General features: G+C 43.6%; 1 protein-coding gene across 1 annotated transcript in view; it reads left to right on the top strand.

Moving 5' to 3' along the window:
• The window catches only part of LOC308104109 (voltage-gated delayed rectifier potassium channel KCNH4-like), an 86,837-nt gene extending 66,191 nt beyond the window's left edge, over nucleotides 1–20,646 (top strand). The window contains exons 11-16 of the mRNA XM_080454413.1: nucleotides 583–797; nucleotides 4,675–4,713; nucleotides 6,592–6,995; nucleotides 7,814–7,905; nucleotides 8,923–8,999; nucleotides 19,451–20,646. Coding sequence (XP_080310539.1) covers nucleotides 583–797; nucleotides 4,675–4,713; nucleotides 6,592–6,995; nucleotides 7,814–7,905; nucleotides 8,923–8,999; nucleotides 19,451–20,488 — 1,865 coding nt within the window. The 3' untranslated portion in view covers nucleotides 20,489–20,646. The remainder of the gene's footprint in view (nucleotides 1–582; nucleotides 798–4,674; nucleotides 4,714–6,591; nucleotides 6,996–7,813; nucleotides 7,906–8,922; nucleotides 9,000–19,450) is intronic.
• The last annotated feature ends 3,237 nt before the right edge of the window (nucleotides 20,647–23,883 follow it).

Genomic DNA, 23,883 nt, shown 5'->3' with positions numbered 1-23,883 from the left:
TCAGGGGACACTCATTATTTCCACTATTCTACATACTGATTTTCATGCCATGAGAATAAGCCTCTCAGTATCTAGGGAAAGGTTACTTTTGTTTTGAATTTTTCATTCGTTTTTTTGTTTTGTTTAGTTTTTGCTATTGGTTTTCAATTTCAGTTTAGTTTTGATAAGTTGTAAAAACGGGATTACTAGTTTAGTTTACTTTTTATGTTTTGAAAAGGCTTAGTTTTAGTTTAGTTTGTATTACTTTTTTTTGGTAATATGTAAATTTTATTGTATTATGTAATATTAGTCAGGTTTCGTCTAGGTCAGAAAAATATTATTTTATTATATTTTTGAAGATTTTTTGACAAAGACTAAAGCTTAGAACATTAGTAAAAACACAATTTCAGTTAGTTTGTTTTGTTTTGTAAGGCCTCATTTAAATTTTTATTTCAGTTTATTTCAGTCAACTACAATAACCCTGGTGGGTTGCCATAAGGTATTTCATTCATAGTGTCTATAGCATAGACACTATATATAACATACTGTAGTTATAGACACTGATCCAGTTAACAACAGGTGCTTTGGTTTTGACCCGTATAGGTAAAGGGGATCTGATCGGCTCGGACCTGCCCCCCACTGACAAGGTCATCAAGACCAACGCGGACGTGAAGGCCCTGACCTACTGCGACCTGCAGTACATCTGCGTGCGCGGCCTCAGGGAGGTGCTGGAGCTCTACCCCGAGTACGCCAGCGTCTTCTCCAACGACATCCACCACAACCTCACCTACAACCTGCGCGAGGGCAGCCAGGACGAGGTATAGCCATTCAGTGGCATGCACCAACGCACACGCACGTGCAGTATGTGCTTGTATGCTTTTGAGCAGTGCGGTTCTGACTGGGTGCACGTTGAGAGCCAATACTGTAGACACACACACACACACACACACACACACACACACACACACACACACACACACACACACACACACACACAGACACAGACACACACACACACTGCTCCTTAAGCACATTTGTTATTATCTGCTACAAAATGCAGTCTTAATCAGTGCCCATACCCTAGGTGGGGTTGGTGAAAGGGCCTTTCTGTGTGGAGTTTGTATGTTCTCCCCGTGTCCCCTAGGGTAGGTACCCTCACAAAAAAACATGCAGTAATCCTCGTCTCTATACTGCCTCCCCCTGGTCAGCCAGGGCACCTGATGGAGGGGAAAGGAACTGGTTGGAAAAACGTGTTCCTTCCATGCGCTACGTCCTACCAGGGAAACTCCCCCCTGTCAGGTGATAAGAAGCGGTCTGCTCACTCCTCATGCGTTGACGGAAGCATGAGCTCAGTTCGGGGCTCTCCCCAGGCTGGCGAAGGGAGAGTAGTGCCCAGGATTACAAGCTTAGGCATTGGCACTGGGTGAAAAATGGGTTACAAAATCGTGGGATAAAAATGTAGTTAAAAAAAAAACCTTAAAGTAGCCTACACGTAAGACTGTAGGCTAAAGGTTTGCATGTAGAGATGTGGACTCGTGGGATTCACCATAGACCGCTAACAGGACATCCCTTGGCTTGCAATGCTGGGGTTAAATTTCTTTGACTGCCGTTCTAAAAAGATGTTACACACTATCGCATACTACCGTCAAGTACATGGAGGATTTATAAGCCCATTAACATTGTGCTTTAAACTTGTGACAGAGAGTTTTTAAAACAGACTTTTTGAATTAATCAAATCAGTTGAATGCAACATACTGTGAATAGAACATAGCAGCCTTCAGTCGTTTGTCTTCTACTGCGTGTTTGTCGCTTCCCCTGACACTCGTTCCGCTCTAAGTGACAAATCGAATAGAAGTCGTATTGATTTAGGACGGGCAGTGTCCCCGTGGCTCCCATGGGATTTGGACGCAGCGTTGCGCCATCAAAACTAATCATCAACACAAATCCGTGACGTGTGACTTGACTCCTGAAAGATTCCCCTGCCGTCCGGTCTGGAGGGTACTTGTCCTTAGACAAATGAAACGCACTGATGGATGAATATCGGGGACAAAAGATCCTTCCCTCAATTCCAAGCATGATGTAATTTCTTACCTTCGTCGTTCCTGTTGTGGCTCGGGGGGTGGGGGGTGTCTGAAAAGAGTTTCCTCATTTATTCTGTCTGATTGCAACACGAAGGATGGGACATTTGTGTCTGCCCCTTATTCTTTACCAGATGGTTTTTGGTTGTCACGTGGGGTGCGCCCAGATGGAGCTGAAAGGTCTGGAATAGAAAGAACGTGAATAGAAATGATTAGAATGAGATGGCCTGGAATGGAAAGGATTTAAATACAATTGGAAGGTCTGGAATAGAATAGAATAGAATAGATTAGAATACATTCAATTATTATCTATTTTTATACTTGTACTATGAACCAATGAAAACTACATTGGAATGACCACATTCCATGCCTGAACCTGGCTGGTACAGTAGATAGAGGTTGCACGAGGTTGCACGAGGCAGGGGTTGAGTTGCTTGCTCTCTTTCCAGCCATCTGTTCAGAGTGGACAGCCAGGTATGCAGCCAGGGCTGCAGCCGCTGCCCCTGACAGAGCGAAGGAGCGCTCTCTGCTCAACGGACCCGCTGTTCTCCGCAGAAAGAGCTGCACAGGTGTCAACCACATCAGCACAGCCAATCTTTTCAAAAAAAAATATCCCACAATTTGTGTAACCCATTTTTTCACCCAGTGCCAATTGCCTATGTAATCCTGGGCGCTACTCTCCCTCTGCCAGCCTAGGGACAGCCCAGAACTGAGCTCATGCCTCCTTCAATGCATGAGGAGCGTTATTCCAACCAGTTCCTTCCCCTCCATCAGGCACCCCGGCTGACCAGGGGGAGGCAGTATAGAGACTAGGATTAATGCATGTTTTTTGTGAGTGTACCTACCTACCCTAAGGGACACGGGGAGAACATGCAAACTCCACACTGAAAGCCAGCCAATTTTAATATAGGATTTTATTTGTGCGCACGCGGCCAAGGAAGCTTGGAATACAGGAATTACACTGCCTGCACTGTTGCTACCCGCTCTTTTGTATTATGCATGAGTAACAAACACCCTGAAACTTGAACAACTCAAGCTAAGCACTTGTAAATGACAGGAAGGAGCCTTTGAAATAGGTTCAAATAACTAAGCCACTTGGTTATGTGGGGCACCAGTGTCATTAGTGTTCTATTAAGTGAATATTGATGCTCAATCTGTCTGGTTAATCATTCTGTCTTGCTTCAGGGACAATGTCTCCTGATGAGAATTTCTCCCTGTGTCGAATAGAGTTATAATGACTTATTTCCCCATGCACTATGTAGTAGCACTGGTACTGGCACGTTCCGTCCGTGAAGAGCATCCAACCAATGCTTCCAGCAAATCTGCAGGGGTTTATTGAAGTGTAAATTGAACAGGGTAGACAGCATTTCGCCGGAAATCTTCTGTCTCCATATTTCATAAATGAATGCCCTATGATGTAGGGCCTACACCATCGTACAAGAGCTTTGCGCAAAAGTTGAGAAAATAGCCGATCTTCTGTATAAGCTCACAATGCTTGGTTTAGTGTGTCTGTGGGCTTTCTAAATATTGAACCAATGAAAAGTATAAACAAAGAGCTAAATAATAGCTACATTGTATCCATTGGAACACAGGTTATTTTTTTCCCTTTCCTGAAACGGAAAACGGTTTTGGACATACAAGGTTTCCACCGACAGAGACGTTTTGCTAGATTTTCTGTTTTAAAAAAAAAAAATCTCGCTCGCCGTCGCCGGCTCCAAAAGCACTCGTACACGTGCGAGTTCTTTGTGGCATGTCCTTAGTGATAGCATGGCTTCTGTCTGGCACAGGGCACAGCATGTGATGTCATAGATATAGACAGATGCTATATATGTGTCAAATCCATTAAAGTCATGTTGTCAGAGGCAGAACACATTGAGCCTGACGGAAGGCCTCACGCTGTCACTGCCTCACGTGTCATCCCTCCAGCTGGTAATTGGGGCAAATTGCTAGTAATTTGCCCGCATGCCGGCGGAAAGACAAATTCTCCTTGGAATCTTTTGCTGCCATCAAGAGCAAAATGTAGGCACAATTATGGGATTAAGCTCAGATGGTCACTGGCATAAGGATCGTTCAGATGTTAGCCTATGGGAAACCGCTGCCAATAGAAGACAATTGTGTGTACTTAGGGCTGGGTAACATGTACAATATTAAATATCACTATGTTTTTGGGCATTACTATTGGTACTTAAACAAAATGTTAATACAATGAGATGTTTGATAAATAACCATCGGTAATGCCTACAGTATATAACTAAGCGGGTAAAGGTAAATAATAGAACATAGAATAGAACAGTCAGGTAAGTTCAGAAAATTACACTTTACTGTAATGCTGACTTAAAAACAGGAAACCACCATAATAGAATATCCAAAATCCAAGACAATATCTAGTCTAATATCACGATATCAATATGATATGAAAATATTGACCAACCCTACGTGTATTGTGTTGTTAACTGTGGATGGATACATGACCAAGATATATTTGTGTTGGTCTGCCCCCCCCCACCCCGGTTTCAATAAAGAGGGAATGAAGATGAATACATGAACAGAGGTTTCAACCGTTACTACGCCTATACAACATGCTTCAGGTCATAATCTGTTATCTTTGTCATTGCAGGGTCACTCCAGGTTCTCAAGGTCCCCCAGGCTTCCACATGTAAGTTTTTTCAAAGTCTTCTCTTCAATTAACACAGCAGCCATTTGACAGGTAAACGCAGCTGAAGGTAATAAATACAATTTGTGTTTAATTTAAGTGTTTCTGTGCTCCAGCATGATGTTAACTGTACAGGAGCTGTCCATGCGGGCACACATAAATGACACACGCCCGCACTTCACGTTATTGCCTTCAGCTGTGTTTGCCTTCTAAACAACATGTGCTGTGAAGGTTGTGTTCTCTCTCATTCAGAGGTGTGTACAGTGTGTCTGATCATCATTTTACCTTTTCCACAAGACAGGTGTTTCCTAACACTCAGGTGTTTCCTAACACTCAGGTGTTTCCTAACGCTCAGGTGTTTCCTAAACTCACCTGGCACTTCTAATTGATCATTATTAATAGACCACTGTCACAGGGCCTGATGACACACATCTGTTTAAGCCCTTTATACTTCATGGTATGACGAGACGTAAGAGTAGCCAATCTACAAGCTGTGAGCTTACGGATCTGCTATTTTGTATCTATTTTTGTATTTTGAATAAATTGAAATTTCTGATAAATGTTGGAAAGTTTTGCCAATTTATGCTTATAATGGACATGCCCAAAATAGGAACGCCAGGGTTAAAGTGGTTAACCACTTAACCACCTCTATATGCGTACTTAGTTGACCGGGGTCCCCCCAGGGCTCTATAATTGGTCCGCTCCTTTTTTTTCCTTCTATAACTAATCTCTTCAGCTAAATTAGCCGATGGACAAGCTCACAAAGCGTCACGAGATCAGCTATTTTCACAGGATGTTCGCCCCCAGAATGAGGACACTAGGGTTCAAATGGGTTAATGTATCCAGAGAGACCCACAGCAGGGATAGGCGGGGAGAAATATTTCAAGGGTGTGTGCCTGTTTTTTCAAGGTAAACCCCTCCTGTTTTTCTGGGCCATGTTGCCATCATCCTCTCTGTTGGTACTAGGACTTCCCCTACAGGTTGGAACTCATTAGTATCAGAGAGAAAGCCGCAGCTCCCTGGGGTTGGCTATCTAACTGGGTCAATAGCTCTCCTAATGGGAAACCTTATGAGCTACTTTACCTCACCACATGTGTAGCCAGCCAGCCCATGTTTCCTGTCGTTGTTATTAAAATACTGTACAGTACAGTAGCCACTTCACGTCTGTCACTGAAGGTGACACTGTACTGCTTGCAGCAATAATGTGGGCGGGAGTTTGAAGTCTAATTCAGTTGCTGATTGAAGAACAATTTCCAATTCAATAAAAATTAAAGGGTCTGTCCATATCGATGTCCAATCTGTCCATAAACCAGGTCATTTAGATACAATAAAAAAAAAGGCAAATATTTTTGGTTGGATTATTCAGAAACATCCCCAAGTGGTAAAAGAGGGCAACTGATTGCAAAATAGTGTTGTGACCTCATACCATAATAAAGGTATTTTATTAGAGTGCATGTATGTTAATGTGTATCCTTTGAGTGTACATTTGAATCTCCTTGTTTAAGTCTCCCCCCCCCCCCCACTCCTTTTTTATATACTCTCTTATATTTGTATTTTTGCTGTATACTACAGAAGGGTTGGGTACATTTGTGTGGGGGGGGGGGGGGATGGGCTGTCAATAAGTGTGTGCGTGTGCGTGTGCGTGTGCGTGCGCGTGCGTGTGCGTGCGTGCGTGCGTGCGTGCGTGCGTGCGTGCGCGCGCGTGCGTGCGTGCGTGCGTGCGTGCGTGCGTGCGTGCGTGCGTGCGTGCGTGCGTGCGTGCGTGCGTGCGTGCGTGCGTGCGTGCGTGCGTGCGTGCGTGCGCACGCGAGCATGTGCAAATCTAGCCCAAAAGGTCCCGACAACCCACTATTGTTACGTAATGTAATTCCTGTCTTCCAGAACACGCGGGTGTCCTCGGAGCACAAACTCCCGTCCATCGTGGAGACCAAAGGCGACGCCGACGGAGACGAGTTCTTCCACGTGTCTCCGTCGGCACGCTCCCGTCCCAACCTCCTGCTGCCCAGCCTGAGCAGCCCCGTCCGCCGCACCTCCATGGGGAACCTCCTGGGCGACGAGCTGCGCCAGTTCAACGCCCTGCGTCGCTGCCGCTCGCCCAACCTCAGCCGAGGCGTCCTGGGCCAGACCCCGTCCCAGACCCCGACCCAATCCCCACAGTCGCAGCCCAAAACAGACCACGGTGAACTTGACGGGCCTGCCGTTGTGACCCCTGGCCCGGAGGAGAAGCCCTCTCAGCTGCTCATCCCGACAGTCACCTGCTTTGAACCTCCTGATCTTAGTCCCAGGTATGACAGAAGTGTTTTTTTTATGTATATGATGTAAACGTTTTGTAGATAAGATAGTGGTGAGACAGGAAACCGCAGGCCAGAGAGAGACCATAGAACCTCCTACCGGAATTGAACCGCTCACAACGGGTCGCTATTGTGATCTTGCAGATCAGCTATTTTAGCTATTTCTGAATATTAATTATAATTTAGACGTATACGTGTTCCACCTGACAGCGACGATATACAATTTGCAACATAAAATAAATATAAAAAGTAATATACAATGTACACTATAGCAAGATTTCTTTGATTTATTGATAGGTGTGGTATAATGTACCATGGCTGTGAATTCTAATGTCTTTGTAAAGTTCTATACTCCACGGCTAAGAAATACAAATTTAGGCTACTAACTGAAGTGAACGTGAAATTGAAAGTGAGCTTCGATCCCCGTGGAAACACTTAACAATGTGGAAGCTTTTCACTGCTGAAAAGCAGAACCACTTAAGTGGATGGTGTTTGTGTGTGTGCACCGCATAATGTCAGCCGATCTCACCGCACCTGATTAAGTGAGCACCTTGTGGACCTTCCCCAGCTATCATCCATATTCATAATGTATCGCTTTAGCTATCAAGCGAGGCCCACATGCGGGTTCTGAGGTGCTTTCGGAGGGCTCAGGTGTCCGGCCATCCAGACGGGCACCGGGGCCGTTCTCCTCAGGTTAACCCCAGATGGGCGTCTCGTGGCATCTCCGCCGGTCGACCTGGCAGCGCGGCGATAATTGAAAAAGGCACCGCTGTTACATTATCTCCTCCTTTCCCCTTTTCACCCCTCGCCAGGGTTGTTGATGGCATCGAAGACGACGGACGCACGTTCCACTTCCACGTGGAGCAGAACAGGCCTGAAGCCAGCGCGCGTGGCAGCGCCCAGGGTAAGCCCAAACCTCCTCCATCCAGACACTTGACATGCCTTGCCCGCCCGTGCCCCCTGGCAGGAGGCTCCCGCGGGTGGCAGATGGCTGGAGGTGAGCTGACGGGTTCAAGCCGTGACCAACTTGACATGGCCCTGTTCTTTATGGAGGAATATGATAGGGCAGAGGGGATGAAATGAGCCTGCAAAAGGACACACCGTTATCTAACCGTGGCTTTAAGTGAGGTCATTCTGGGCTGAATATTCTGATGTGTGTAGGTGATTTAAAGGGCCGACTTCAGCCTTTTTACCCTAAAACCTTGAACATCTGACGTCTGAGATCCCCAAGGCTCTCTGTGTGTCGAGAGCTTGCTCTCAATGGCGCTGGAAAAACTCTGCCAGCCTGTGTAGAACCGCATCTTGATGAGGTGTTTTTTTATGTAGGCTGGTGGAGAGAGAAAGAAAGAAAGAGTTTTCAGTCATTTGCTACTGTATTGAAAAGAGGATAAGAGAAAACGCAGTATTGTAAAAAAAAAAAAAAAAAAAAAAAAAAGAAAGAAAATACTGGATTTGTGTAAGAGAAATAATTAAAAAAAAGATTTTTCTGTTTAATTTTTTTTTATCGTGAACCTAGTATTGTGATTCGAATTGTATCGTGAGTTGAGTGAATCGTTACATGCCTAGTCACCTCAAATGCAGACAAAAAAAATATGTTTTTATTTAGGCTATTTATTATTAATTCAGCTTTCACATTTTCCCCTCAATGTCCCTTCCTGCAATGGAAAGGTACCGTGGATGAAATTAGACTGAGAAAGAAAGAAAGAAAGAAAGAAAGAAAGAAAGAAAGAAATCAACTCCTTGCACAGGTAGCAATCACAGTGGTCACAAGGCGCGCAAGGACAAAGGTATTTTAAGGCCTTAGCCATTCGGAATTATCACTTGTGATTCATTATCCGTGTTCACCAGCACACGCATATGAATGAACGTGCACTGCTTCAGTGTTACTGTGTCGGCTCATTAACGCTCCTTTTCTTCACAGATCCCAGACAGGGCAATGCCTCTCTGCTGAGAGAGACGGAGGAGGTCAACCAGAGTATCAGTCAACTCAACCAAAAGGTAAAGTAAGCCTTCTTTGAAGGGGTATTTCACCCATGATGTACTAAAGCTCCATGAAACTTATCCTCTGAAGGCGATTTTCACTACAATTTGCAGTTCATTCGATATGTGGTGGCAGTAATTTATTTAATTTGATTTCCCCCAAAATCCCAAGTCACTGTTGTAAGTCCGCAGTCTTTTAAAACCTACTTCCCGGCAGAATCTCTCAGTGAGGCTGTAAGGCCATGCTACTGTTTTAATTTTCATAATTTAAGGGACTTTTCTATTGCTCTATTCAGATGAAGCGTTACCGCAGCCTCGAGTTAAAGGTAGCTGTATTTCTGGTAGAAAAAAGTATTTGACTTTGCTCTGAGAAACATGCATCTAGCAGACAGATACAGGATAAAAATAGACGCAAGATAAAAATAGCAATATGACAAATATGGTAGAGCGCAAATATGGCAAGTGTATTTACAGGTATGTAGCCTACTGTATATGCTAAAAGTGCAAATACTTCTCTGGTTTATTCATGATGTTAATGGAAGTACACTGTATAGGAGAACAATAAGTGTCCTTAAAGATTCCGTACTTAAGCATTTTAGACATTTTGAATCTGTTAAACACATCTATACTGATATTTCCACTGAAAATGTTATCATTTGTTGGTTTGGCAATCTTTTTTTCCCCCTCAAGTGCCTGTTTCTGCTATTCTACTGTTAAGGTGGTTACACACCGGCGAATATACGCAAAATTAGGACTCGTTCCGAATAATTAAAAGACGCTTTTTTGCCATGGTGTGGAAGCTTGCATTGTCTTTATAAGGTTTTTAAAAAAAAACATATTATTCGCATGAAAAAAATCGCCCCGGTGTGTAAGGACCTTTACTCACAGCACTCAGTTGTAACTGCTTATTTGTTATTTTCACTACTTTTGTGTGACACTGTAACACAACGAAGTCTAAACAGGGCATTCATTTATGAAAAAACATTTAAACATGAAATATGGAGATGCAAGGCTTCCGCCCAACAGTGACAATATACTGTACAGTACTGTGTAAGTATGGGTTCCTCGCTATAATGATCATCATTACAACATTATTGGTTTCTCTCCGCTCTGGGTTGCACTGAATATTAGGCCTGTTTGTCAAAACTAGGTTTTCATTACACTATCTGTCTCAAATGTAACCTGATCCTTTTGGACATGATGATGAGTTGTCCCTGATATATTGATGGAGTATATTCAAAGGCCCCGCCTCCCCCTCACGTCAAAACAGCTGTCAAGGTTTACAAATTGATGAGAGGACATGTGGATTGTGGAGAGAGAGGAAAAAACACCCCGAGAGTGAATTGACGAGTGGTCAGGTAACGCGTGTTCTCTCTCTCCTCTCCAAGTTTGATGTCTGTAAATAACAGTTACCCAGAACCCGTTAGAAGACTAACGGGTTCATGAGCTCCGGCACTTAATCATTTACACATTAAGCACTGGTTTTGGCAGTTAATGTATGTTACCACTGCACTCAGACGGTCTGGTGCGTTGTGCTAATTAAAGTTGACAAAACTAATAAAAGCAAGGAGGGGCACACACAGAGAAGGTTCTATGTTTCGGCTGTCCGAAAACATTCAGTGTGTACAAGTGATACCATTTGCTCCCCTCTTAACCCATTAAGACCTGAGGCCGATTTTTACAAAATCAGTGGTTCTCAAACTTTTTCATGCCAAGAACCCCCAAAATGATATACTTGGCTGCGGACACCCATCTGAAAAGGTTTTGTGCCGATTAAATATTTGGACCGGTTTTGGCAGACACCCTTTCAACATGCCTTCTTCTTTTTCAGTTTAGTTTAGTTTTTTTAGTGACCCTACAGAGACGAAGAAAAAGCAAAGTCTGCACTCTGGATCCAGCTCCAAAGGTATTCTTTTTATTACCAACCCAAAAAATACCTTTGGAGTTGGATCCAGTGTGCGTACTCTGCTTTTTCTTTGTATTTGTCTCTGCCCAGCACCTACCTTTTAACTTTGGATTATGCTGGCTTTATTCATGCTCTACACTACAGAGACCCAGCATGCCCCCATGAGCAAGCACTTGATGATGGTGGCAAGGAAAGAACTCCTCTTTAACTGAACTGGACCAAACCTCAAGCAAAAACCACACTCTGGGAGGGTGCAGCCATCTGCCTTAACCAGGTGGTGAGAGAGGGAAAGAAAGAGAAAGGTCCGCTGCCAATATACTCCATGGAAACCCTAGATCAGTGGTTCTAAAAACTTTTTGAATTTCAATGATCCCCACAACTTTGAGAGGGTTGTAAAAGTTGTACACTTACAGCATTGCTTAATTACAGCATTACAGACCTGTAAGGGTCCAATCGGAGCCCCCTCAAGGAACCCAGATGGTCCCTGGACCCCACTTTGAGAACCGCTGGCCTAGATCCACAGTTTGGGGATCTGAAAACCACGATCCAGCCATTCGGTCCCTACAGTCCGAGAAGACTCGGAATTGAGTGTGAAAGAGGGTAATTCTCCTTCAAGGGTTATACTGCTGCACGACACACACCCAGGGATATCAAGAATGAAAGGCTCATACATGTATGTATGGCGGGACGGCAATGGATAGGGAGATTGAACTGGAAGTGCAGTCCTGTCAGTCATGTCAAGAAAACAGGTCGTCTCCGGCCCGTGCACCCGCTACGCTCGCGGGAGTGGCTTGAAACCCCCATATGGAGCAGAATTCCCATCGATTATGCAGGCCCCGTCCTACAGAACATGTTCCTTGTCATCGTGGAGTGGAACTCAAACTGTATAGAGGTGTATATAGAGGTGTGTCACCTCAGGTGACAGTAAAGTGACAATTTAAGAATTTTTAAGACCTTTTTAATACCTTAAAAAAAAGGAAAGAAAAAAAACCATCACTGCATCAAAAGTAATCAACAAACTATACTACAAAAACTGGTCAAACATTGGCCAAATTGTCAAATAATAGAAGAAAGAGGCAAAAAAAATAAATAGCAGACTTACAAGCTCACAACGCCTCGCAATGCAAGGCGTTAGGAGCTTGTAGATCGGCTATTTTCACAATATGTGTGGAACCGAAAATGTAATGCCATAACTGCTACATTCCAAGGTCTTGTTTCCAATGAGGGCCTTGTTACCAGCTGAGAAGCTCAGGAGATTACTTTCCACACTGGATCAAAAAATAAACGACTCCAAAAATGCCCTGAAGAAGGCTGTGCTGGCCGATACGCGTGGGTTATCCTAGTTTTTAACAAATTCTATTATGAACTAGCCACATCAATAGAGCACCGAAGTCTGATGTAATTTACGCATCCTACCTGGGTCGCGTTTTTTTCTCCCCATTCTGAATTCCCATAGACGTGTTTAATATTGCGTCAAATAAGAACTGTGTTCCAAAACTAAACAAATGATCCCGGCGGTTTGACTCATATGGATATGAAGCATCAACTGACGGTGAAAAAACACTTACCGTATGTTACTTCCGCCGAATTAGTAACATTTTCGCCAGAAACAGACTGTATCAAATATGAGTGAATGACTATCATAAACGATACAGAGCCACCTCGCTGACAATATCGCTGAGACAGTTTGTTTATTTTTGGACCACAATTCTTATGTGAGACGATTCTAAGATCCAATGTTTTTTTCCATAGAGAAATTACTTCCGCGACCCAGGGGATGAACGAGTTACAGGACTTCTGATGAAAAACGTTTAAAAGCCTTTATAGAGCACAATAGTTGCAACTTTTCAGTCCCCTACCACACTTTATTGAACTTCCAAGCACCCAGACCTTTTATTTTTTCACTCCAAAAACGTACTTAAGTACTGTACTCAAGTAACTGTACTTAGTTACCGTCTACCACTGACATTTGCCAGCTCAGCTGAAGCAGAAAGAATGATATCATGCACAGAGCAAATCGGCAAGTTTTTTGTTCCAGTATGTGTATGTCTGGAAGTACAGCCACAATGACTGTCAGCATCCGTCAGCCGTGGGAAATTGTGGTCAACCATTGTCATGACGAACTGGAGCAAGAACTTCATGTCCACGAAGTGTGACATAGTACTGTCGGCAGTATGTCTGCATCATCCAACCATCTAATTCCAGGAATCTGTGTGTGTGTGTGTGTGTGTGTGTGTGTGTGTGTGAGTGGAGGGGGGATTCAGTTGCCATAGCAGCACTGCAGTATCTTTGTCGATAAGAACTGACAGTCTTTGTGTGTCTGTCTCTTGAGAGTACTGATGTCATAGTCCTCTGGTAATGGGTACTTATTTCATCGTAGTACTTTTGTCATAGATGACTGATGTCAAAGACCGGCCTCTGACTCTGACAACGGGTATTAAATTATTAAATATTAAATACTAATGAGTTAAGTATTAAATTAAATCCTGACACGTCCTCTCCCCTTTGAAAAATAATATTCTTGTATAGAGCCTTGTGTTAGATCTGTATACGTGTCTCAGATGATGAATATACTCCATCACTGTTATCAGGGACAACTCCCATCATCATGTCCAAAAGGATCAGGTTACATTTGAGACGGATAGCGCACTACTAGTACTTTTACCTCCGTGCAGTCCATAGCACCCATAGCAGATTATTAATCCTTACAGCAAATAAACCACACACAGCATGTTTCTGACACAATTCACACATACTGAATTAAGAGTGAACAATACAAATGAAACTATATGTGTGTAGCAAAGAACTTCACCACAGCATATGAGACTGAAAGTGATCGAGGGGGGATGAGGTTGTGGGAGTGGAGATGGTGGTGTGACCTCACTGCCACCGCTATGACGAGACGAGAGGGGGGGGGTGGAAAGTAACTAAGTAAATTTACTCAAGTAACATTTTTAGGTATTTCTTACTTTACTTGAGTATTTCCAATTTTCTGTACTTTTACTTCTACTGCACTACATCTCAGAGGCAAATATTGTACTTTTACTCCACTACAATTATTTGATAACTTTAGTTACTTTGTAGATTTTGATTATTATTACAAAACATACATTGACCACTTCAGCCATATACATTTCGGCCATTTTAAAATAGCCGGTCTACAAGCTCACAATGCGTCGCGATGCGACGCATTGTGAGCTTGTAGATCGGCTTTTACACATTTTATACATTTGAAAACTTGTGAAATGGGACATTCTGCATACTACTTTTGTACTTTAATTCAAGTACATTTTTTGTTCCGGACTTGTACTATACTCTGTTACTGTAACAGAGTATTTCTACATTGCAGTATTGATACTTTTACTTAAGAGTATCAATACTGCAATGTATTTCTACATTGCAGTATTGATACTTTTACTTAAGAGTATCAATACTGCAATGTATTTCTACATTGCAGTATTGATACTTTTACTTAAGTACAAAATGTGAGTACTTTTTCCACCACTGGTGTTATGACCTCATGAATCAATCATGGGCCTGTCAGCCAGTCACCAGCTCAGCGACCTTGTGGTGTCCGCCATGAGATTGGGAGGTCGGGGTTCAATCCCGTGGCCGAGTCAACGGTCTATCCAACACCTCCCTGCTTGGCACTCACATCAAGGGTTGGACTGGGGCTAAGTCCCTGTGATACGCTAGCTTGCGTCATGTCCAGGGGGTGTACTTGTCCCGAGAACTGTTGCTTCCCAAGGCTTCTTACTTGCTTACTGTCAGCATGTCAGGGGGTTATAAATCAGTCACACCTCTGTCAGTCGAATACACATGATGCACACGCAGGCCAAGTACAGTACCGGCTATTAGCACTGCTGGGAAGGAGGATAATCCATGTGAAGTCTAGAAATGACCCTGACAGTACTTCTGTATACAACTGCTCTCTGCACGCACACACACGCACTAGGGCATTCACAGAATAGTCGAATATTCGAATATTCGAATATCAAACCGACTATTCGACTATCAAACCACTATTCGACTATTCGAAGAAAAAAAAAATGTGGCTTTTCTAGAGCAGACACGCAGCTGTGAGCTCTGGTGTGACGTCAACTCGCATTCCTTGAGTCGAGTCATCAATTTAATTAAAAAAAAACAAAAAAAAAAAAAAACTTTTTTTTAATTTTTTATAATCAAACCGAATAATCGACTATTCGAATACTTTTGGGTCGAATAATTCGAATACCATAAATCACTATTCGTTAATGCCCTAACACGCACGCACACACACACGCACACACACACGCACACACGCACACACACACGCACGCACGCACGCACGCACGCACGCACGCACGCACGCACGCACGCACACACGCACACACGCACACACCACACACCACACACACACACACACACTAGCAGATGGATTGTGCCATCGAATGATTGGTCAACCAGTTTCAGCATAACAATTGGATATGATTCTGAATGGCTTGTAAAACAGGGAGGATGTTTTGTGTAGCTGAACTGGAGGAACGGCTCATGTAAGAGATTCCACATTTCACAGTGTTTAACCACTTAAACCCCAGCATCCATATTCAGAGGGGAGAGGGGGGAGGTGGGGGGGGGGGTGGACATTAGCCAAAAATAGCAGCTCTCGACCTAGATCGAACTATTTTTGGCAAAGACATTCGGTGTAGACGGGAAGAAGTGATGCAAGTAGTTGTAACTCAAGTCCGTTTCTCTAAGAATAGAGGGTTTGATTGGTTAATCAGCCCCTCTGAGTTGAGGATAGGGTTACCCGAGAGATGTTAGTAGGTTACCTACCATATAAGGTTCTATTCCTGATCTTCCTGTTCAAACAAACAGGAAGATCATGTATAGAAACACAATTAGGATCTGTCCTGTGATTGTTATTTAGGATCAACATGCTATATCATGGGGGGTAGGCGTGGTCAAGGAGTTGTCTTTAGTGGGCTGGTGAGGGGGGTCAAGGATTGGAGGGAGTTTAGGAGCCTTAAGTGTTTTCCTCAAGATAAATAAGAAAGGTTATTGACTGAAGAAGGACAGCCATCTCCCTTTGAGATGCACACGCATACTGTACATATACACATACTGTACGCACTTACTGTAGCAGAGTGTAGGCAATTTCACAATTCTTTTACACTTTCAACCTGCTGTCCCTATTTTAGGCATTTCATTATAGGTGAAAATATTCTCAATCTTTAAAAAAAAATAAAGGCTATCAAAGCAATTCCGCTGTTGCAAAAATAAACTAACTAGCATGTGTAGACATTTCCAGAAATTTTTAACTGTAAAATATATCTTGAAACCAACTTAAAGTGAAATCGAAACATGCAATCCTTCATTTCTAAGAGGTGGTTTGGGGGTGAAACTCCAAATCCATTTATGACAAAAGACTGTGATTCTGTATCTGCTGCTATTTATATCTGCTGCAAACGTTTCTCTACTTGCACTGGAAGCCTATTCTGTCTCTTTTTGTCATTTCTATTTTTTCCACCTTGCATACCATGGGGGTGCATTGATGACATCACTGCAAACAACACATTCTCATGCTCATTGAATAAACCTACTGCGCGTTTTAACCGCATGAACCCCAGTGTCCCTATTCTGCGGCGAACATTCCGTGAAAATAGCAGATCCACAAGCTCACAACGGGTCGCAACGTGGCACGTTGTGAGCTCCAGTGGTGGAAAAAGTACTCACATTTCTTACTTAAGTAAAAGTATCAATACTGCAATGTAGAAATACTCTGTTACAAGTAAAAGTCAGAAATGACAAATTTACTTGGGTGAAAGTACGAAAGTATTAGTATCAAAATGTACTAAAAAAGTAGAAAGTACTCATGCAGAATTGAAAGTTTTCAAATGTATAAAAATCTTTTGAAAATAGCAGATCTACAGTATAGCTCACAATGCGTCGCATCGCGACGCATTGTGAGCTTGTAGATCGGCTATTTTCAAACAGCCAAAATGCATATAGGGCTGAAGTGGTTGATGTATGTTTTGTAATAATGATCAAAATCTACAAAGTAACTAGTAACTAAAGTTTTCAAATAATTGTAGTGGAGTAAAAGTACAATATTTGCCTCTACAAGTAAAAGTAGCCTACTGAAAATTGTAAGTAAAAAATACCTCAAAATTTAACTTAAAGGGTAAGACCACTTTGGTAGAGGTTTGGGTTGTGTATTTACCTTGCCATGATGTAACTCCAAAGGTGGACAAGAAATCAAAAATAATTGCTCCATTGATTAGAAATTGATAATTCAAAAATATGCTCCTCATTGACTTACATTGTATGGTAAAACAGCTCTCAAAGTCACTCTTTTAGCACATAAATGAACACAAACAAAGCTGATTCAGACAATATAGAGCATCACCAAACCCTGTACTGTTTGTTTTTTTAATAAAAAATGTCAACTTCCTGTTGATTTGAAGATCTGGATCCGGATCCGCGGATCCAGTCCAGGTTTTCTACTTGACATTTTATTTTAAAAAAAACAGTACTGGGTTTGGTGATGTTCTATATTGTCTGAATCAACTTTGTTTGCGTTCGTTTACGTGCTAAAATAGTGACTTTGAGAGCTGTTTTACCATACAATGTAAGTCAATGGGGAGCATATTTTGAATTATCAATTTCTAATCAATGGAGCAATTATTTTTAATTTCTTGCCCACCTTTGGAGTTACATCATGGCAAGGTAACTACACAACCCAAACCTCTACCAAAGTGGTCTTGCCCTTTAAGTACAGTACTTGAGTAAATATACTTAGTTACTTTACACCACTGGTGAGGTCGTAGATCACCTATTTTCAGCCGACGGGATTTGGTGTGTAGAGCGGAGGGTTTCAACTGTGAGCCAGGCACCACCACCCTGACTAAAAATGAACCCGGAGACCACTTTTGTGTCGGGTGGAGCTATATGGACTAAGATTAGGTTTGTTCTTGAGTTGCACAGAGTCTGTCTATTCTTGGCTATTAGTGGTGGACAGGGACAGAGTCTCATCTCATTGTCTAGCTCCCACCCAGCCCTGTACTTATTCTTCAGCTGTGTCAGTGTGGGGGGGAAAAAACACTCTCACAGATATGTAGTTAGAAAAGGTAAAGACCGCTTAATTGCTTTTGCTGTAAGCTCATGGGTATTCTACCTGACAACTCATCCAGACCTTTACAAGGGGCTTTGTTTCACACACGTGCCTCTTCACAGAGTCTGTAGATCTTAATGAGCGCATCCTCTTCTGTAGTAGTTAAAGGAGTAGTTCACCCCAAAAATGTCGTATTTTCTATCAATTACACACCAAATGAAGCATTGAATTCATGGAGATTCTTTAAACTTTTGTCGCATTCCTAAGCCAATAATTTGTTGACTGGCGGTCTCTCCGGTATGAGACTCAAAGAGTCCGAATACATTAGCATCTTTCCGCCAGTAATCAAATTATTGGCTTACGAATGTAACAAAAACAAAAAAATCAACAACGTGTCGCATCGCTGTGAGCTTGTAGATCGGCTATTTTCAATTAGCCAATGTATGTTGAAATTGCTCATGTGGCCGGTGGCCCAGTCGCTTCTTTTGGGCTTGTTTTCATAGACCTGGTTGCTTGTTTCTCTCGCAAAATCTGTTAACAGTGGTAGTTACCCCGACAGTGCACGTGGTTTCACACATTTCAGCACTTTCCCAAGTAATCAAAATATGGCTTTGCAGTAGTTCAGAGTAGTTTGCATTATTTTCTGGTCATCGTGCCCGTCCATTTTCGTTCATTCATTTCTGTGTCTCGAAAGGAAAATGTGCAGCGAGAAAGGTGCGAGTTGATCCGTGTATCTGAGTGTTTCCCCAGTAAAATCCTCAGTGATGATGTAACACATGCGTAACTCCCAAGAGTGTACATTTGGTTCCATTTGTACACTCTCGGGAGTTAAATCAAGACCATGTATTTTTACTGTGTGAGGTGGATGTATGTACGTAAATAGAGGGAAGGCAGGTGCAGCGCACACAGATCCGGATGGAACCAGGTAGGCACTGTCTGAGGTAGATATAAATGAATCAGCAGGATGCTTCTGCAATGCAGAGGAACGTCTGCTGCGCTGACTCGACAAGGCAGAGAGAGAGAGAGCGAGAGAGAGGGGGGGGGGGGAGAGAGAGAATTATGACAACCCGACGTTACTCATCCCCTCACTCTGCCTCTCTGCCCCCCTTTTTCCTTTTGTTTCCCCGTTTCTGTCATCTTCCTTCCCTATTTGCGTCACTTACAGGCCCCCTCCGTCTCCCCCTGGGCCTCAGGGCCTATAGGAAGGAGGCCACTTCTGCTCGGAGTCACAGAGGATTATGAATTGTTTGGTGTGCTCTTTTCATCAGAATTACATCAGGACAGGAGACTGAGATAAAGTGTTAAACTTAGATGCCGATTTGTTTGTACCTCTATGCAAAGGGCCTTTAAATTGGGTAGTTTTTGTCATTAACTTTTACCTCGCCATAACCGCTAGACATAATAGTAGCAGCGTGGTGTATTTATTCTCTGTATGATTACTAATCTGAATGTATGCCACTTTCTCCACAGATGGGCAATTTGAACAAGGAGGTATCTCAGCTCACCAAAGACCTCCACCACATGATGCATCTCCTCCAGGCCCAGGTGGCTGTTCAGCACTACACAGCCTCCCTCTCCTCCTATCCATACGGGGTCCACATGGTCTCCAACTCACCTTCGGCCGCTACCACCAGCATGGCGTACAACTCGACTCCCACCATGCACGTCCGCCACGATACGGGGAGCCTAGAAGGCCACCACAGTGCCCCGCCTGGAGGCCAGTGGAACTACAGCGGTGCGACTGGAAGCCAGCCGCAGTCCTCCAGCCCGGGACCGCCTAACTTCTACCAGTCGCACCCCACAGACTCGGTCTCCAGGCCGGACCAGAACCACGACTCTGGGAGCACCACGCCCCATCACTGGACTGGCCCGTCTCTCCTCGGCGTCAGCCAGGCTTTCCAGGGCGGGAGCCCGGAGAGCTTGGCATCTCACGCCGGGTACGACGACTCTGACGGTAGGCCTCTCAGTGCAAGCCTGACACCAATGACCCAGTCCCAGCCCACGTTGTGCCTGCAGCCTCCCAGTGGGAGCCTGTCGTCGTCCAGTTCCCCTACATCCACCCACAGTCTCTTGGCTCCACCTCCCGGTTCTTACCCCAATCTCGTCCTTCCGTCCAACACCCACTTCCACTCTGCTCAAGCCGCTCAAGGCGACGTCCCGGGTTTATTGTCCGACGCCCCAAGCTGTAACCTCCCACAGGACGCCTCCGGCCTCCCGGTGGACGACGCTGTGCTCTCCATCCACCCTGTACCTGCCTCTCCGCCGTCCCTCCCCAGGCGGACGTCCGTCTCCTCCCAGGACTCAGGACCGGCTAGACCGGACGCTCTGGATGCGCACATCCCCCTGGGAGACACGTCCGCTGTGGGACACACCAGCCTGGAGTGCCTGCTGGGGAACGGGGGCTCTCTGGAGAGCAGGGACAGCGAGAGCGCGTCGTCTCGGAGGTCCAGCATCGGCGTCCAGACTCAGAGCACGGAGCAGTCATGGTGTCTGGACTTCGCAGACTAGACGGGACCAAGGCCGTGCGTCGGAACTTGCCCATACACCCGGAACACACCCATACACCGGTAACACGGCCATTCACCGGGAACACGCCCATACACCGGGAACACACGCCCATTCACCGGGAACACGCCCATACACCGGAACACACCCATTCACCGGGAACACGCCCATACACCGGAACACACCCATTCACCGGGACACGCCCATACACCGGAACACACCCATACACCGGAATATACCGGAACGTGCTCATACACCGGAACACACCCATACACCGGAATATACCGGAACACGCCCATACACCGGAACACACCCATACACCGGAATATACCGGAACACGCCCATACACCGGAACACACCCATACACCGGAATATACCGGAACACGCCCATACACCGGAACACGCCCATACACCGGAACACACCCATATACGCCGCATGACACCCATGCACCTGCCCACCACACATCTTCACCCTGGGGGCGTATCAGAAACAGAGCAGTGCGCTTCAAGGATCGGTGTTACTGACGTTCAACTTCTTACCAGTGTTTTAAGTGACTGCTGGAGGTTGTCAATGTGCGCCGTGTTCTGTCCAGTTCCTGGGCCATCAATGCTTGTCAAACTCCATGCAATTTTCAGCACTTCTATGCAAAAGCATGTCAGGTCTGCATTTACCTTATGGCTTTGTGGAGTGTGTCTTCTGGATTGTTATTATTTAATCTAAGGGGCATTTTAACAAGTGCTGACTTAACATATTTTTCAAATTTTAAGATTAGGCATAATTTAGTGCAGCTTTTTGGAAATAACTTAAAATGGACGTGTGGCAGTGGATTGTCAATCCATATGGTTCTTAACCTGACTCTGCCCGATGGGGACGGTATTGACTTCACAGGTTCACAATACCCGAACCGTGGCGTGTGCGAACCAATCAGTTGTCTGCTAGGGGCGGGATCTTGGCAAGACCGGATGTGACGCCATCGAGAAGCGCTTATTGCGTTGTAGTGCTTTCACGATTCATCATGGCTGAATAGTATACAAAAGAACTACTGCTGGCGCAGCTACTATACGTCATGTAGACGCGTCGATATGATTGGTATACAGACGGTCCCATCCAATAACCTGCCAAGTAGCTTGAAAAAATCGATTGTGCTACCGAGGTCCCAGATGGAAGTAGCCAGTGAAACAAATGTGACGCAAGCTTCCATCTGGCGGAGTCAGGTTATATGGTTCTAACATGGTCGTATAATGTGTGTTTCTTTAATGGGGTGATCCGTACAAAGCCATGAAAACAGTACTACTTATAGTTGGCTGAAATGACTAATGCTATCAAACATACACAATAGTTATCATTTATTTTATGTTATGTTTGCTGAAGAATGATGTGAATGCAGAATGTTTATACTGCACGTAGTGCACAGTATGGATATTTGACACAATATGCTGTTACAAAATGTATCTATTTATTTATTTATGTATCTATTTATTTATGAACAGTTTATCAAAAATGACCAGAGGCATTACTGTTACTAGTGATGTACAGCCTAGTTGATACCACCAATAACCTATACTAACCATAGATAAAAAATGTCCATGGCTATACCATGGTACGGTATTATGCACAATTTCTTTTTTTGAAACTTTCCAATATTAGCCTTTACTTAAGTTTTCAAGCTCTGAGCTCACACAGGAATCGGTCCTAAAAGCCCTAGAACGGTGGTTTCAAGTATGTGCGTCTCTCTGACCTCCTCGTTGAGGAATTTGCATTCGATATTATATTACCTGTTACCTCCTTGCATGGTAAAGTTGTTTATTCTTTTTTCCTAAGGAAAAGGTATCCAAGTCAATGTGTAAGCATTCTAAATGACTGACTGTAGATTGTGTAGATAAATACTGTACATGCATGACGGCTCGAGGCAGCGTTGAGAATCATTGGCTGTTTTTAAGGTACTATGTAGCAAAAGCAAAATAACTTTATAAGGAATACCGTGTGTGTTTTGCCTCGCTCACAAACACACAGTACATTGGTTTGGGTTTACATGGCACGTTCTTCACAGTTTGGCACTTTTATTTTTGAGAGTTCATAGAGATAGATTGTTTTTTGATTCATTCATACTGTATACTATGTTTTTAACAGTTGGGTCGTTTTATTTTGTGAGTTCATAGAGTGAAAGTCTTACTATCAAGAGAAACTTCTCTCAAAAATCATAGTCATAGTATCCAATATCTAATTTAAATGAACATCAACTTTACTGTTTTTCTCCTTTTTGAAAATCAGGACTTGTGGATACAATAAATATTCTTCCTCTAAGGGCACTGCAGTATAATTGTCAATTAAGGTTTGTATAAACTATTTTCTTGTGAATGCTTTGAAGGAATATGCAATGTGCATGTGGCAGGAAGGACAGAGAATATTGTTTCTTAAGGGTTTTGTTTAAAAACAAACACATAGAAATGTTAAATGACATACTGAAGTGCTGGGTATTTATACACTATACTGCTAAGCTAAAAGCAAGGACCCGCTATTAATATATCATATCAGTACTGATTTGAAAATATGCCTCCTGAGGAAAAAACAAGCATCCAAGCATTCCATCTCAATCTTCACATGGTGTTCTGTCTGAGATGGATTCTCCCTGGCAGACGAAATAAAGTGTGCTGAGATTTCTCTGTTTCCTTTACTCCGGAACTCTCAAGAGGAGAGGCGATTCATCACTCATTCCATCTGTTGCAGATACTGTATGACTGAATCGTCTTCACCTTAGGCTCAAGCCAGGCTGTTTACCTATGTATCAAACCATGACACACACCAGGGAATGGGCATGTCACCAAATGACACATCCACACAATCATTAATCACCCTGTCCCCTAGTGTCCCCATACCGGGCATGCCATAACAGGTGGACATTCAGTGAAAAATAGGTGAACATATACAGTATACTGAAGATGGCAGATAATATTTTTCTTCCTCTTTTACCCTGTCAGAAGAACACTCATTTTGGGTCATGGACAACTGAGAACCACAGTTTTTGCACACATACTATTATGGACAACAGTTTTGCAGAGCTGTCTCACTTTGGGAAATTAATTTCAAAATGATCTCATAATAGTCCATGGGCCCAGGCCAGAATTTTCACTTATCAGGGACACTCAAGGTGGCAAATTCTAGTTTGGTATTTTGAAAAGGTCTATATCCCTAGATAATATTTCAACATGATAGCCCTTCCCAAGTAGTAGCTTAGTCCCAGTTATCAGCCTTCAATGACACCAACCATAGATACAAAGAATGAAAGAATCGTCTAACCTTTTTTGAATAGAACATGTCATAAAGAGGGGAAAAAAACATTATTCAATCTCTTTCTTTCACTTATGAACCTTATGAACCACACATGAACCCTAGCATG

Source organism: Gymnoscopelus braueri (genome assembly GCF_963280865.1).
Source record: "Gymnoscopelus braueri genome assembly, chromosome: 17".
Classification (NCBI taxonomy): domain Eukaryota; kingdom Metazoa; phylum Chordata; class Actinopteri; order Myctophiformes; family Myctophidae; genus Gymnoscopelus; species Gymnoscopelus braueri.
This window is presented reverse-complemented; position numbering and strand designations above follow the sequence as displayed.